The sequence below is a fragment of the Camellia sinensis genome, chromosome 3 (assembly GCF_055761805.1).
Source record: "Camellia sinensis isolate YWXY chromosome 3, ASM5576180v1, whole genome shotgun sequence".
Classification (NCBI taxonomy): domain Eukaryota; kingdom Viridiplantae; phylum Streptophyta; class Magnoliopsida; order Ericales; family Theaceae; genus Camellia; species Camellia sinensis.
In genome coordinates, this window is record NC_138963.1 from 3,063,060 (window position 1) to 3,078,253 (window position 15,194).

Genomic DNA, 15,194 nt, shown 5'->3' on the forward strand with positions numbered 1-15,194 from the left:
GGGTTCGGGGCCTTCTGCGTTGGGTTGTCCCATTGCTCTGCCAGGAGGACACTGATGGCAGGCTTGGTAGAGAGATGGTGGGACACCACCAACTCCTTTCATTTCTCTGCTACCGGGGACATGACCATGACGCCTCTAGACTTCGCTGTGTTGACTGGCTTAGACATAGGAGGTTGGCCCATCCCCTATGATGAGGACATGGGCGAGTGGGAGGCCGCTTGGACATATTTATTGGGGGCTCGCCCGCCTGTTGACAGGGTTTCTGGGAGAGTCCGATACACTTGGTTCTCTTCCCACTTCCGGCGGGCGGAGATGGTGCCCGAGACTCCTGAGGAGACGGAGCAGTACGCCCGTGGTTTCCTTATGTTCCTCTTCAGGACTACTCTGTTCGCCGATAGAGGGAACACAGTCGAGTTATACCTGCTGAGCGCTCTGGTTGACCTATCACAGGTCCATCGATATGACTGGGGTGGCGCCGGCCTGGCTACCCTTTACTTTTATATGAGCGCGACCTCCCGCGGGCGGGGAGATTTACTTGGCGGCTACTGGAAAGCCTGGGAGGTACTTCTCTGTCCCCTTGATTTACATTTCTGCTTTTCATTACTTGTACATTGCACTCACAGCGCACTTTTATAGTTTGTATTTTGCTCTCAGCATTTCGTACTTACATTCTGCACTGCTTTTCTCAGCTATGGGTCTATGTATACTTCCCAGCATTAGCCCCAGAGTTGGAGGTGGCAGGGCTTCCCATGACCCCATATTCATTGGTATTCGAGGGCCCGCACCGGCCGAGACCCCGAGAGACCCTCATTTACCTGCGACAGTACTTTGACACTGTGCGGCATTCGGAGGTACTCCAGAACTTTCAGTTCCTTTCATTTTCATCTTTGATTTGCTCTGTATATTCCCGATTTCTGATTGGTTTATGCATTTATCATCCGCAGATCTCATGGCAGCCTTGGGCACCCCTGGGTGATGGTCTCCGACTTCAGTATACCGGAGGGTCGGACATCTCCCAGTATAGGGTCCTGCTCGAAGGGCCGGTCGACAGGGCATGGTTCCTGGGGGAACGCTTTCTGCGCCAGGTATGGGGGTATCTTTCTCAGGATCCTCCCGCAGTACCCCCAGTCAGTATGCGGACTGCTGACAGGCTCTCTTACTCGGAGGTAGTCGGCGCTATGCTGGGTAGCGATGCTTTACTATATCTTGAGGAGGGGGACTACGCCACTTACCGTCACATATATTTGATGCCTCCATTGACGGGAGCTCGCACCCCGATGACGAGGCCTGCCGGTATGTCATCCTCGGGCCAGGCTCGGGCTCGGGCTGCAGACGCCCCTTTTACTAGTAGGGCTGGTACATCTAGAGGTGGGGGTAGACCGGTTCCTCCGATTCCGTCGACTTATCCTCATCCTGGATGGCCAGATATGCCGACTGAGTTGATGGCGTGGCAGTATGGGGCTATCTCTCCGACCCCGATCCCGCTAGAGCCTCCGATGCCCAGTGATCGATACGCCATTGATCCTGACTCACCGCTGGTATGCTCCACTGTTTTTTCATCCATCATTCAGATGTTTAGACATTCTTTTGTTCACTGATGATTATGAGCTCATATTTGCAGCCACCGCGAGGGTACATGGAGGAGGTGGTTGGACTGGTGGCCACACTCGAGGGCATGGTCCTGCGTAGGGAGGCACAGTTGTCTGTCGCGGGCATTCAGGTACCCTTCAGTTTTCTGGCATTTATCATACTTCTGATGACATGCGGATTTCTACTGCATCGATAGACTACTTGTGTAGAGCACATCTGACACACACCCCACTTGTACACTGTATTTACATGCACCCACTTTACATAGCCTTTGCTTGTATCTGCATCTGATGTATATATTTGGACTGATGTATTTGAATTGACATCTTTGTTTTCAGATGCCTTCACGGTCCGGTCAGCCGCAGGCCAGGCCACCTGGGCCTCCTTGGGGAGCTGGGCCATCTGGGCCTTTTCAGGGAGTTGGGTCACCCGGGCCTTTTCAGGGGGCTGGGCCATCCTGGCCTTTCCGAGGAGCCGGGGCATCTAGGCCTTTTCGAGGAGCTCGAGGAGGGCCTGTCCGCAGACGCAGGGCTCACGTTGTAGAGGTGGAGCCTGATGAGGAGGAGGAGGATGTTGAGGAGGAGGAGGAGGAGGAGGCAACCGACCGTCAGTTAGAGACATCTGCTGAGGAGGGGGGCTCCGGTTTTGGTTCGGGGAACAGAGGCAAGGCTGAGGGGGATCCTGAGGATGACAGCTCCGACTCAGATGATGATGATGGTGCAGAGGTTGTCCCGTAGAAGTGGATGAGGAGTGCTTCTCGTTCCCGCTCCCGAGGACATTGATGTTGCTATTTCCTGCTTTATTTTTCTTTTTGCTAGTAGTTTGTAGCACTTTGTACATTGTTAGGTAGTTTTATTTTTCGTAAAACTTGTACCTTTGTTTGTTATAAAGCATGATGGAATGAAATAGCTTTTGAAAAGGTGTTTGTATTTTAAACTTTCAGCATCGTATCGCATCATTTTATTTCGCACAAAAATGAAATTGAATGGTAATGTGCATTATGTAATCACCAAGTCAGGTAGTGAACCGACGCAACAAACTAAGCAACTCAACTTACTAAGATATAACAGAACCTTAGGAAGTTTACAACTCGATAAGCAAAATGCAACATTGTTGACAACGCAAGTAAACAAGACTTTAACAAAGATTGCTTAAACAGAGCGCAATGACTCAAAAACACGAAACACGTCCGCTCGACAAACAACTCGATAAGCAAAACAACAACTCGATAAACAAAAACTCAGCAATAACAGAGTGTACTTTGGACGATCTGGGCACCGGAACGCATCCGAAACGGAGGGAGATGAAGGCCTTTGACTCTCCCGTTGCATGGAAATGCTTGAAACTTTCCCTCGAAGAGTAAAAACAGGGCCAAGGAGATACACTGCAGCATTGCCGGCCACCTTTGGGAGCCGGCCGGCCAATTTTGGGGAGAGAGACAGCTGGCCGGCCATTTTTGAAAAAGAGAATGGTTGGCCAGCCAGAAAAGGTGGCCGGCCGGCCACTTATTCCTGCAGCCACCTGATTTTTGACACGTGTCCCCGTGAATAGTGTTTTTCCCTCTATAAAAGCCTCAACTTCGGGAACATTCATTTCATCTTAGTTTTACACAAAGATGGAGGCGTTTCTCGCGGAAAATCTCACATCTTGGATCTCTTCTCTAGATGGCTCGGAAAAGCTGAACTTCCGGGGTTTCGGCTTGAATGCACTATTCACGCTGAGCCGTACTCCGCTACAGCTCCCTTTTCTCCTTGCCGCGGCAACGTTTTGGAACCCAGTGACGCACGTTTTTAGCTTTGGCGGCCAAGAGATGTGTCCCACTTTCGAAGATTTTCAGGTTTTGATGGAGTCTGAATGCTCTGAAGTGATCTTGCCCCAGCTCCGTTTTGGCCATGCTCAGGCTTTAGGGCGGATGTGTGGGCTCACGGCGCATGACGCTCGATCTCTGATCTGCAGTGGGGAACTGGACATCCTCGGCCTGATCCACCGTTTTTCCGACGCTGGTGACCGCAGCAACCATTATTGGCAGGGTTTCCGGCAACACGCCCTTTGCTTATGTTTGTTGTCTCACTTTCTGCTTTCCTCGGGCTTCGGCGGGGCTAGCATTCGCCTGATTGAAGTCGCCCAAGGCTTGAGAGAAGGAAAGAGCTGTATTGCCATGACCTTGGCCGAGACACTAATGGGCTTAAATTCTGTCTATCGCCGGGAGGCGACTAGGTTTGCTGGGAGTCCACTGCTGTTGCAGGTAATGTTTCCCACCCGACCTTACATATATATTTGCTCACATCACTCGGCCCTCAGGCTCGGTTTTTCTCACAAAACCCTTGTCTTACTTTTCTCTCATCGTACATCTCTCTGTTCTTTATTCTCTCATTTTCCATCCCTCCCCCAGGTATGGTTAATGGACAAGTTGTAGGTTGTGGACTCTTGCCCGGCCTATTCAGCTCGAGGCTACTTCTTTCGGCAGCGCCTAGTCAATGCTCTTGACGAAAGATGGTGGTTCGATTGGATGTGCAATTTGTCCGCAGACGGCATTGCTTGGCGTTGTCCTTGGCTCAACCTCCCGGCAATGAGCTATAGTATGTCCCGGCTGATTGGGATCCAATTGATTGGTCTAACCCACTGCGTATTCTATTTTCCGTTCCGGTTCCTGCGTCAGTTCGGTCATGATCAGACCTGCCCACCGGAGGGGATTGAGTACCCAGCCGCTTTCCCGATCTGGGGTGCACAGCTTGCCCGATATGCCACAGCATGGAGGACTAGAGAGCTCCTGGCCCCTGCTTCCACTTTCAGTTGCACTTTGTCCGATGAGTGCTTGGATTGGCTCAATGAGGAGGCACAGGTTGGGCCTAGCTTGGCATCAGACGCTTCGTCCAGCTCTGGGAGGGGACGCAGAGATACTTGATTCAACTATGCCCCAAATTTATTGCTTATTTAGCATTTTCAAGTTTTCTTTATGAATGTACTAAAAAAGCAACCTCGATTGTAATGCAAGAGCAGGAGAACTCAGTTTTGAAATCAATGAAATTGAAAGTTGTGGTACTGAAAATTTTCCGCTTTGGTCCAAAAATGGTCTTAGTTGTAAAAAGATTAATTTGAACAAAGTCGACTTTTATTAAAACTTTTCAAAACTATTTTCGATGTGGATCAGAACTGGACATGCCAAAGATCTGTCACTGAGATGCACAACCCCAGATCCCTGCAACTGGAAAGTTGCCCCTCGTCTGAAGAACAATGCGGCGCTTCATGGCAACGGAAAGTTGCCCCTTGTCTGAGTAACTTTGCACCGTCGCGGCAACGGAAAGTTGCCCCTAGTCTGAAAAGCACTGTACCGAAGATCGCGATAAATGCTGATGGATAAAGATGACTGAGATGATCAAAATGGACAGAGTTGATCGGGGAAGAGTTTATGGCTGAACTTCAATGTGAAGTTGCCTACGTATCCCAAAGATGGGAATCAAGCCTTACGTAGTTCAGGCCCAGGTTCACTCGAGTATTTTCACTCTCCTTTTGCGCTCAAACTTTTGCCAAGGTCGCCCTTTGCGGGTTTTCAACCTTGCGAGCTCAGTTTTTATATTTTCTAATTTTTTGTGCTCTGACTTTTGCCTAGGTCGCCCTTTCGGGTTTTCGGCCTAGCGAGCCTCTCAAGGGTAATATTTCTTCAACTTGTCCATATTGATCGGTTGTGAGAACTCCAAGCCATCTAGATCCATCAGAACCACAGCTCCACCTGACCAGATAGCTTTGATGATGTAAGGACCAGTCCAATTGGGTTTGAACTTGCCCCTTGGGTCGTGGATGGGAGCTCGGTTGTCTTTGAGCACCAAATCTCCTTCTTTCAGATTCCTGGACTTAACCTTCTTGTTGAAAGCCCGGGCAATTCTGCATTGATAGCCTTGGATGTGGTACAGTGCTTTCAGTCTTCTTTCATCAAAGAGCATGAGTTCTTCGAATTTGCTTTGCTGCCAATCTGCTTCGGCTATCTGGCATTCAGCCAATACTCGTAACGACGGAACCACAATCTCGATGGGTAGAACAGCCTCCATTCCATAGACCAATGAATATGGAGTTGCTCCAGTAGAAGTTCTGATTGAAGTCCTGTAGCCCCACAGAGCAAATGGCAGCTTGTCTGGCCAATCCCGGTAGGTTCCCACCATCTTCTGCAGTATATGCTTGATATTCTTGTTGGCGGCCTCAACCGCTCCGTTGGTCTGCGGCCGGTATGTAGATGACTTATGGAAAGCCACATTGTATTTCTCTAACAAGTCTATCACTTCTTTCTTGAAGTGGGAACCATTATCTGAAATTATCTCGTTTGGCACCCCGTAGCGACAAATGATGTTGTTTCTGATGAACTTTGCGACGTGCGACGCCTTCAACACCGCGTATGATTGGGCCTCGACCCACTTTGTGAAATAATCTATCGCTACTAGGATAAACTCATGCCCGTTTGACCCCTTCGGGGTAACAGCTCCGATCACATCAATTCCCCAGACCGAAAAAGGCCATGGTGAAGTCATGTTGTACAGTTTTGACGGCGGGATGTTCATGCAGTTTGCATGAATTTGACACTTGTGGCATCGCCGAACAAAACTAATACAATCCTCCTCCATGGTTGACCAGTAGTAGCCCTGTCTGAGGATCTTTCTGGCCAACATTACTCCATTCATGTGTGCACCGCACTCCCCCCCATGGATGGCTTCCATCAGGCGTTTCGACTCTTCAGCTTCTACACAGAGCTTATGCATTCCCAGATGACCCCTTTTGTACAGCTTACCCCCGCAGATAATGAACTGAGCAGCCATTCTTCTGATGGCCCTCTTATCTTTGGCATTTGCCCCTAGTGGATATGTCTCCTTTTCCAAGAAGTTCCAGATGTCGTGATACCAGGGGTTGCCGTCTTGAACCTCATCTATGCCGGAAATTGACTCGTATGCTGGCGCAAACTTTTGATCAATAATGACTGGACGCATCCGGACTCCGGACGGGATGTCTATCATGGAAGATAGAGTTGCTAGTGAATCTGCAAACCTGTTGTTCTCTCTTACGAGGTGGGTGAAATTTAGCTTCTCAAATCGAGGAATTAACAAATCCAAGGTTTGGTGGTAAATTATCATCCTTTCCTCCTTGACTTTCCAATCTCCTTTTGCTTGAGACACAACAAGGTTCGAGTCCCCAATGACGTCCAACTGTCTTGCCCCTAGTTCTAGGGTTGCTTCCAGGCCAGCAATACATGCCTCATACTCTGCTTCATTGTTGGAGACTTTGAACCAAAGCTTGAATGCTAAAGGGATACGGGAATCGTCAGGTGCTATCAGCAACACCCCTATCCCATACCCATACTGGTTTGACGCTCCGTCAAAGTACATCGTCCAAGTTTCATCTTCGACGTGCAGAATGGCTTCATCTGGGAATAGATACTCAACCGCTTCATCCCCCTCAACCGGGTGGTCGGCAAGGAACTCCGCTACCGCTCTCCCTTTTACCGACTTGCGCGTTACATACTTCAAATCAAATTCGGAGAGCAACAGCAGCCAACAAGCTAGCCTACCCGTAAGTGCTGGTTTCTCAAAAAGATATTTGATGGGATCCAATCGCGAAACCAACATTACAGAGTGAGCTAACAGGTAGTGCCGCAGCTTCCTGGTTGCCCATACCAAGGCCAAACAAGCCTTCTCCAGCGGCGTATAGCGGGTCTCGTAATCCAGCATCTTTTTGCTCAGATAGTAGATGGCTCTTTCCACTTTGTCTTCTGACTCTTGCGCGAGCATGCAGCCCATGGTAGTCTCAGTTACCGAAAGGTACAATATCAACGGTCTCCCCGGCTCTGGTGGTAACAACACGGGCGGGTTCTGTAGATATTCTTTGATCTGCTCAAAAGCTGCTTGACATCGGCCGTCCCATTGGAATTTCTTTCCTTTCTTCAGGAGACCAAAAAGTGGTTCACAAGTCAAGGTTAATTTAGAAATAAACCGTCTTATGAATTGCACTTTACCTAGAAAGCCTCGCACCTCCTTTTCAGTCCTTGGTGGTGGCATTTCTAAGATGGCCTTGATTTTGGAAGGGTCGACCTCGATGCCCCTTTGTGTAATCAGAAACCCTAGCATCTTCCCTGCTGTAACACCAAACGTGCACTTCTGGGGATTCAACCGCAGCCGAAACTCTCTGATCCTTTGAAAGAATTTTTGTAAGGCGGTGTAGTGGCCCTCTCTTTCTTTGGACTTGACAATCATGTCGTCCACATACACCTCGACCTCTTTATGGATCATATCATGCAATATTGTAGTTGCTGCCCGTTGATACGTAGCTCCAGCATTTTTCAACCCGAATGGCATCACTCTATAACAATATGTACCCCACGGGGTTGTGAACGCAGTCTTCTCCCAGTCTTTGGGTGCCATTACTATCTGATTATAGCCTGAGAAACCATCCATAAACGAAAGCAAGGCGTGTCCTGCCGTGAAATCCACCAATTCATCAATGTGTGGCAAGGGAAAGTCGTCCTTCGGACTGGCCCTATTCAGATCTCTGAAGTCTACACAGACCCGAATTCTGCCATCCTTTTTTGGCACCGGAACAATATTGGCCAACCAAGTTGGATATTCAGATACCAGCAGGAACCCTGCGTCAATTTGCTTGGTGACCTCTTCCTTAATTTTGAGAGCCCAGTCCGGACGGATCCTTCTGAGTTTCTGTTTGACAGGGCGGGCCTCGGGATCAAGAGGGATCCGGTGCTGTACAATCTCAGGATCGATTCCAGGCATGTCTTCGTAGGACCACGCGAAAACATCTTTGAAATCTTTTAATAAAGCGACTAAGCGCTCGCGCTCCTCCGAAGACAACGTGGACCCGATCTGGACCAGCCGCGGGTCCTTCTCAGTACCAACATTCACAGTAGTGATTTCATCCATTAAAGGTTTAACAAATCTTTCCTGCTCTTGATCAATTAATCATTGCAAAACTGGGGGAATTTCTTCCTCGTTGTTTTCATCAAAATTTTGAAAATCCTGATTTAAGCAATAAATCAAAGGCACAGAAAAATACTCAGAAACCATATCCACATCATTCTCATTAAATATTTCCAAGCCGCCAGATTCCTCTGTTACAACAGACTCAAAAGAAAATGAAAAAGACGACCTAGACAGGACTGTGGCATCCGGGTTATCACCCCCAGGAATACCGGACTCAGACTCAGTCGAGCTGGAATCTGATTCCGACGCACAAGATTCGGTGGAATCAGATTCCGGCTCACTACCTGACCCGGAACTGCTAGATAAAAAGCCTTCTTCATATTGCCAGATGAGAGAAGGTGCGATAGATGCATCCAAGATCGGCGCTGGAAAGCCCACAGCTATGTCATCTCCAATCATAGAAACCGAAGAGTTATCCCCCAAGCACTCTTGGCCGATCGGAGGATCTGATAGTAGACTCGCCAGTGCTACGCCCATTTCAAGCTCTGTGCTCTCAGGATCCACTGCTTCACACTGCTCAACCTCAGTTGGTGGGTCTGTCTGCGCTTCGGCAACGTCATCCCCAGATAATTGTATGTCGAAGAAGATTTCAAAACCAGGCACACGCTTCCCCTCCGCGTTTAGCCATGGCTCTGGGAAGCCGCAGAATGGAAAATCTTCCCCCTCCCGGACGAAGCGTCCGTTTAGGGTACCCCAGATGGGCCTATGCATTAACTCAAATGGCTTCCCGGCCTTCTTTGCTCTGGCCCTTCCGGCCATTTCTTTCCCTTTCCTCACCCAGTCCTCTTTGGTGGGCAGATAACCCAGTCCAAAGGCGTGAGGGTTGTGTGGCACTTCGGCCAACACTGAGACGCCCTTCTGACCGCTTCTCCCTTATCCCATCCCGGGAGTATGTTTTAGCTTGTTCATGAGGTAGATAGATTGAGCACTAACGTACATACCCTCATTCACAGCCATGACATTCTGTACAATTCGGGCCTCCGCCAAAGTGAACCCCGATAAAAACACATCCTCCGTGCCATGCTCGATCTCCAAGACGGGTGTGGACACTTCCGGCGGCGGATGGATTGATGAATTCCCAAAAACGATCGCTACCCCTTTCCCGTGAGGGTACTTTAGCATTTGATATAGAGTGGAAGAGACCGCTTTGACTTGGTGCAACCACAGTCGCCCCAAAAGTAGGTTAAAGGTTGCGGGAACGTCCAAGATATGAAATTCAATGCTGTGTTGTCCTGGACCAACCTTAGTTTGAATTTTAACAGTCCCCATCACTTCTCTGCTGGTATTGTTGTATGCTCTGATCACTTGGGTAGTTGGGACGAAGTCTGCGGGCTTCAACCCGATTGCATATGCCGTTCTGGTCGGGCAGACATTAATCGCATACCCGGTATCAACAAGTACCACCGGTATCCACTTATCTCTACATTCCACAGAAATATAGGGAGGTTTGTTATGACTTGTGCCCTCAGGCGGTAGTTCCTTGTCCGAAAAGGTTAATGCCGGGGAACCTCCTCCCGGAAAAACCAGCCCAACCAGCTGTTCAGGTGTGGTGTCTATGGAGAGTTTGGACTTGTCCATAGCAGATAGGACAGCTTCCCTATGTACTCGTGATGCCATTAGCAGTCCCCAGATGGAGATGTCTGCTTGTATCTTCTTTAACTGTTTCAGCACAGCTTCCTCTTCAATCTGCTTCTCCTTCTGTTTCTGCGCTTCTCTGTCTTTTCCGGATGCCTCGGGTTGGTCCAGGTGTGGGGGTTTAAAGTACCGCCCACTTCTCGTCATGTGGTCAACCTCATCGAGGTACCAAGTGTCATCCGGTTGATTATTCCCCCAGTCTTCATCCGTGTGGGCAAGACATAAGTCATCGTCTTCCCACCACATTCCGTCGGCAGCCAACAGACACCTGTCTGGCTCCGGTTCAGTTGCACTCGCAGTGCTCTCCGTCCACATGCTCGCAGCATTCTCTATCTTCGTGCACACAGCACTTTCAGTCCCCTCAGGGCCTTTAGCTTTCCTAATTCTCTCAGCATCCTCAAACTTTTCTCGTTCCAACTGCATCAGTACAGCTGGTTGTTTAACATTTCCTGTATCCATAATGCCCAAATCTCGAGCGAAATTCTTAGCACCGGCGCTCTCCGGTGATACAACTTGACTTTCGGCCATTCCGGACACAACTGATACTTCTGCCCCTGCCGGGCTCTGTTCTGGTTGGGCTTCCCCCACTGCATCTGGTTGATCCTCGAGCCATCCAGTGGCCTCCGCTGATCCCTCATAATCGTACCAGTTGATTGACGCATCCCCCAGTTCCTGGTCACCGAAAAATTGCAAGTTGGCAAAGTCCTCCTCTACGGTTGTTAGATCATCTGCCCATAGCCCAGATCCATCCCCTCAGATCATTCATAGCTCTCCTGTCTCTGGCAATTCTATACCTAGCCCAATTCGGCTCGTTGATAGGATATACTCGCTTGGATCATAGGCTCCCCCAGCAAAACTCTGTCCAGTCCCAGATTCAAGAATCTCATTCTCTCCCAAAATCTGCCCTGCCCCGTCTTCGACGGTCACCACCATCGGTTCTGGTTGGGTTTTGGAGATGTCCACCATGCACAAGAAGTCAGTGCAATCAGGGAGGAGCACCTCCGGCTTGGGTAGGTGGGTGGGTGTAATATAGATGCTAGGATCGTAAGATGCGACCCCAGTCTGGATAAAATTGATTCTATTGGGAGGAGGATCTTGGTTATGTGGTGGGAGAGGGTTGGTTGTGACATTAGGTTTATCAGGAGGCGCGATCACCTGTATGTCAATAAGATCTTGGATCTCATGACGTAATTTGTAACAACGGTCGGTGTCGTGACCGTGTTGTTGGTGATACACGCAGTACTTTGACGGGTCATAAGAGGGGGAGAGTGGACTCGGTAGTGGCTTGGGCTCCAGGGGTTTTAAATGCTTTTTCCTAATCAATATTCCCAGAACTTTGGTCAGGGGCATATATAGTGGGGTAAAGGTTCTTTGGCCTCGCGGTTGGAATCTGTTGGTTTGTGTGTTGCTTCCGGACACGCCGGAGAAGGGTGTGGCAGCCATGGGCCTTGGAGGGGGAGGGGGAGTGGTGGTGACCATACTAACTTCCGAGGCTCTCGTATTTGCAGCGCCACTCGGGCCCGCATTGTTGTTACGGTTGAAGGTCCTCCTCGGTTGTTCCCTGTCGTGGTCAAACAGACCTTGTTTCATTGCATCTTCGATTTGCACCCCCATCTCATGTAAATCTGCGAAAGTAGGAAAGGGGACTACAATCATTCTCTGCATCAACTTTGGGTGGAGATTGCGCACAATCATCCGGATTTGATCTTTGTCAGTGGGCCTTAAAGTCATCATTAACGCCTTTGCCCTCCATCAGATCACAAAGTCCGAGAAAGTTTCCTTGGGCTCTTGCCTTGTCGTTTCAAGATCACGGGTTGTGATCTCGATCTGAGTGTTGTACGAATATTGCGCGACAAAGGCCTCAGCCATTTCATCCCAATTCTTTTTCACTTCATCTTGTAACTTTGCGTACTAGTGGGCGGCCACACCCGACAGGGTTCGGCCGAATAGTGAGAGCTTCTGTGGTCGTGTTAGGCCCATTGGCCGCAAGATGTCTGCAAACAGTCGGAGATGGACCATGGGGTCGCCGGACCCGTCAAAGCGGTCGATTTGTGGCATTTTGAACCTATCGGGGAGTGTTACGGCCTCCTCGGTATATCCGTCTTCGATATCCGGCATAGCCTTGACCCCTTGGGATTTCTTGAAGAGCTTCTCCAGTTTGCTCAATTTCAGAGCTATATGATCAACCTCGACCTCGAAGGGAGAGTCCTGGTGATTAGGTGTATGGACCTTGGACAATTGTGGCGGAAGCGGGGGCGGAGCTGGCCCCGTTGGAAGATTCGTGTCCTCTTGCAGGTTCTAGATAGTCGGCACAGTATTCTGGGTGTTTGGAGGAGCGTTCTGAACAGCAGGTGTCTGCTCAGGTAATGGAGCCCTTGCCGGAGGAGGAATTTGTTGTGAAGTAGATGCTGTATTCTGTTGTTGCAGTCTGGTAATCAGCTCAGCCTGCTGGGTCATAATTTCGGCCTGTTGCTTAGCGAGTTCATCTCGGCGAACGGCATCCTGCTGCATGGCCCGCATGGTTTCCTGCATTTGGCGCATCATTTCCTCAACTCCTGTTGGTGCCGTCATACTATTTTGATCTGTCTGAACTACTGGCAGATCTGTCTCAATGGGGATCTCAATCCGACTGTCCACTGATGGGGAAAACCACTGTTCTGGTGATCTTTGTTCAGATACACTGCGCTTTTTCTGCTTCCTTCTGGTAACAGGGGGTAGAGAATGGAACACTGGCTGTCCGTCGATTAGATCCTCAGATCGATGGAGTCGACGACCTCGTGTCCAAAGTGCTTGGGGGGTGCCTGCTGGGTTGGAAGCAATTGTGCTAAAACTGACCTAGCAAAAGATAAATAAAGCGAAAAGGAAATAAATAAACAGATAAACGGACAGCATAACAGCTTAAAAGAAATGCATGACACACAGCCGGGCATAATCAACACACAGTCAATAAGCTGAATACACACTGTCCTCAAACACTGATTATTATCCCTGTATCACTGTCTCCTAAAACAGAATCTAATACCCGCAGATAGCTGATTCTCAAATATTGGCTGATGCCTGCAGGCCTGATACCCATAATACTGAACTGATGCCCGCAGGCCTGATACTGACAATACTAAACTGATGCCTGCAGGCCTGATACCCAAACTCATATACTGAACTGATGCCCGCAGGCCTGATGCCCAAACTCATATACTGATACATGCATTCCTGTAGAGACGCACTCTAAAGCACATAACAGATAAGTGAGAGCCAAAAACACCCCTATGTTGGGGTAGGGTTTCCCTGTCCTATTTTGTCAGGAGCTAGGGTTTCACTACGCACGGAGCGGTTTCAAACAACCTATAAACGGGTAAGCAACCTGTCCTAATTTGGAATGGTCACTATGGATCCGAATATGCACTAGGTCGAAAGGTCAAAGAGGGTGCCCCGGTAAAACCGGGGTTTGTGTTCCCATATTGGCAGAGCCCACAACCGGTCAGCCTTATGGTCATGCCTTGACAAGACAAGCCTCCGGCGAACCGTTCAGGAATAGCAGATGGCAAACACGGTGTCCTAGGCGCACCAATGCAAATGCAATGCAAAGAAACACACAAGTGTAGTCAAAAACAGATATCAAGAGTTCGAGTCAAGTTCTCTAAATCCCCAGCAGAGTCGCCAGAAACTGTAACAAGCCCGCGGGGGACCTCGCTACAGCTCGGACTCGACTTTGTAGTCACGGTTCTAAATCTGAACCAAAGAGTCCAAATCCGGCAAATCGTTTTCAGAAAACAGATTTTTGAAAGAAGTGCCAAACATGGACTGCTTTGCCAGATACAGAGTCGCCACCTAAATATTTTATTTTGGAAAATTTAGGAAACCCTGACTCGGTGCCAAAAGGCCACGTGTCCGTCATCACCAAAGTTGCCTCGGCTCGGGAACTTGGGTACGATTGGGGAAGGTCACTTCGTGAGCACCCCCGCTCGCCCGGTCATAGACCGGCCTCTACTAACCATGATATCTATTTTTGAAAACATTGTGAGTTCTTATTCCGGTTATTAGCCTAGGTTACTATGTGATGCGCACAGCATACAAGTATAGACTGGATCGCCTGAATTGGAACAAAACGTTTCATGTTTGCTTGTTTGAAAATGGGTTTGCTACTCGCAGGTAGGCTTGAAACATTTGATGATTTATTCCAATTTAAGTAACCCAACCTTCACCCACAGGCATTCAGGCAGTTATATCACATAAACATATAGCCTCATGGTAAGTATACTATTCATGGCAGTCATTCACACGCATGCAAGGATGCTAAAGCATAAAGCTTACCGGGTACTCCAAGCCAAAACAGAAACTCATTAGAAATCATGCATGAAACCTAAGTATACAGAAATGCCTAGTGCAACACATGCAAAAATGCAATTATAGCAGGCTCGGCTATTCTAAACATGGCATATGAGATGCTACAACTATCATGTATTCAACTTGGAATTGAAAATACGATGCAGTTAGTATGATGCGCCGAGCCCGGTGCATGCAATACAGATGAATGATGCAAACATGCTGTCATACTGTATGCTAATTGAAATATGCCCTAATCTAATCATCATAAGCAGATAAATAGAAGGGAAGAAAGACGTGGGGTTGGAAGACATACATCACACTCATATTACAGTTATGCCCTCGCACAGAGGGTCCGAATAAATAATACAGTCCCGAATGAAAGAATATTACAGTCCAAATATTACAGTCCAAATAATATACAAATTCCTAATTAATTAGCAAATTAACTAAGAAAACTGTAAAACTGGCATGCAAGCCAGGGACTGCCTTGCTTCTAATGGATGATGCATGTCCGGGTTGTCTTGCGCGGAAATCCACCGGGATGCCCCAATTAGCCTCTGTTTAACAGTTATTCTTGAAATGCGTGCCAAGTCCCGAAAAATTGCTGATTCCTGATTTTACTGCAACAGAGAGCAGGAAAGGGGCATAGCAATGTATTTCACAAATATATGC

The 15,194-nt window shown here is 48.7% G+C and overlaps 1 protein-coding gene across 2 annotated transcripts in view; it reads left to right on the forward strand.

Moving 5' to 3' along the window:
- The first annotated feature begins 1,385 nt into the window (after nucleotides 1-1,385).
- The window catches only part of LOC145820895 (uncharacterized), a 152,517-nt gene continuing 138,708 nt past the window's right edge, over nucleotides 1,386-15,194 (forward strand). The window contains exons 1-2 of one of the 2 annotated variants that reach the window (XR_014362940.1): nucleotides 1,386-1,538; nucleotides 1,622-1,725. Coding sequence is in view for 1 of the 2 variants with exons in the window: in XM_082917579.1 (XP_082773705.1) it covers nucleotides 1,428-1,538 (111 nt within the window). In the remaining variant the exon portion in view is untranslated. Of the gene's footprint in view, nucleotides 1,539-1,621; nucleotides 1,726-15,194 lie in introns of those variants that run through there. The other variant, XM_082917579.1, reaches the window with a different exon arrangement.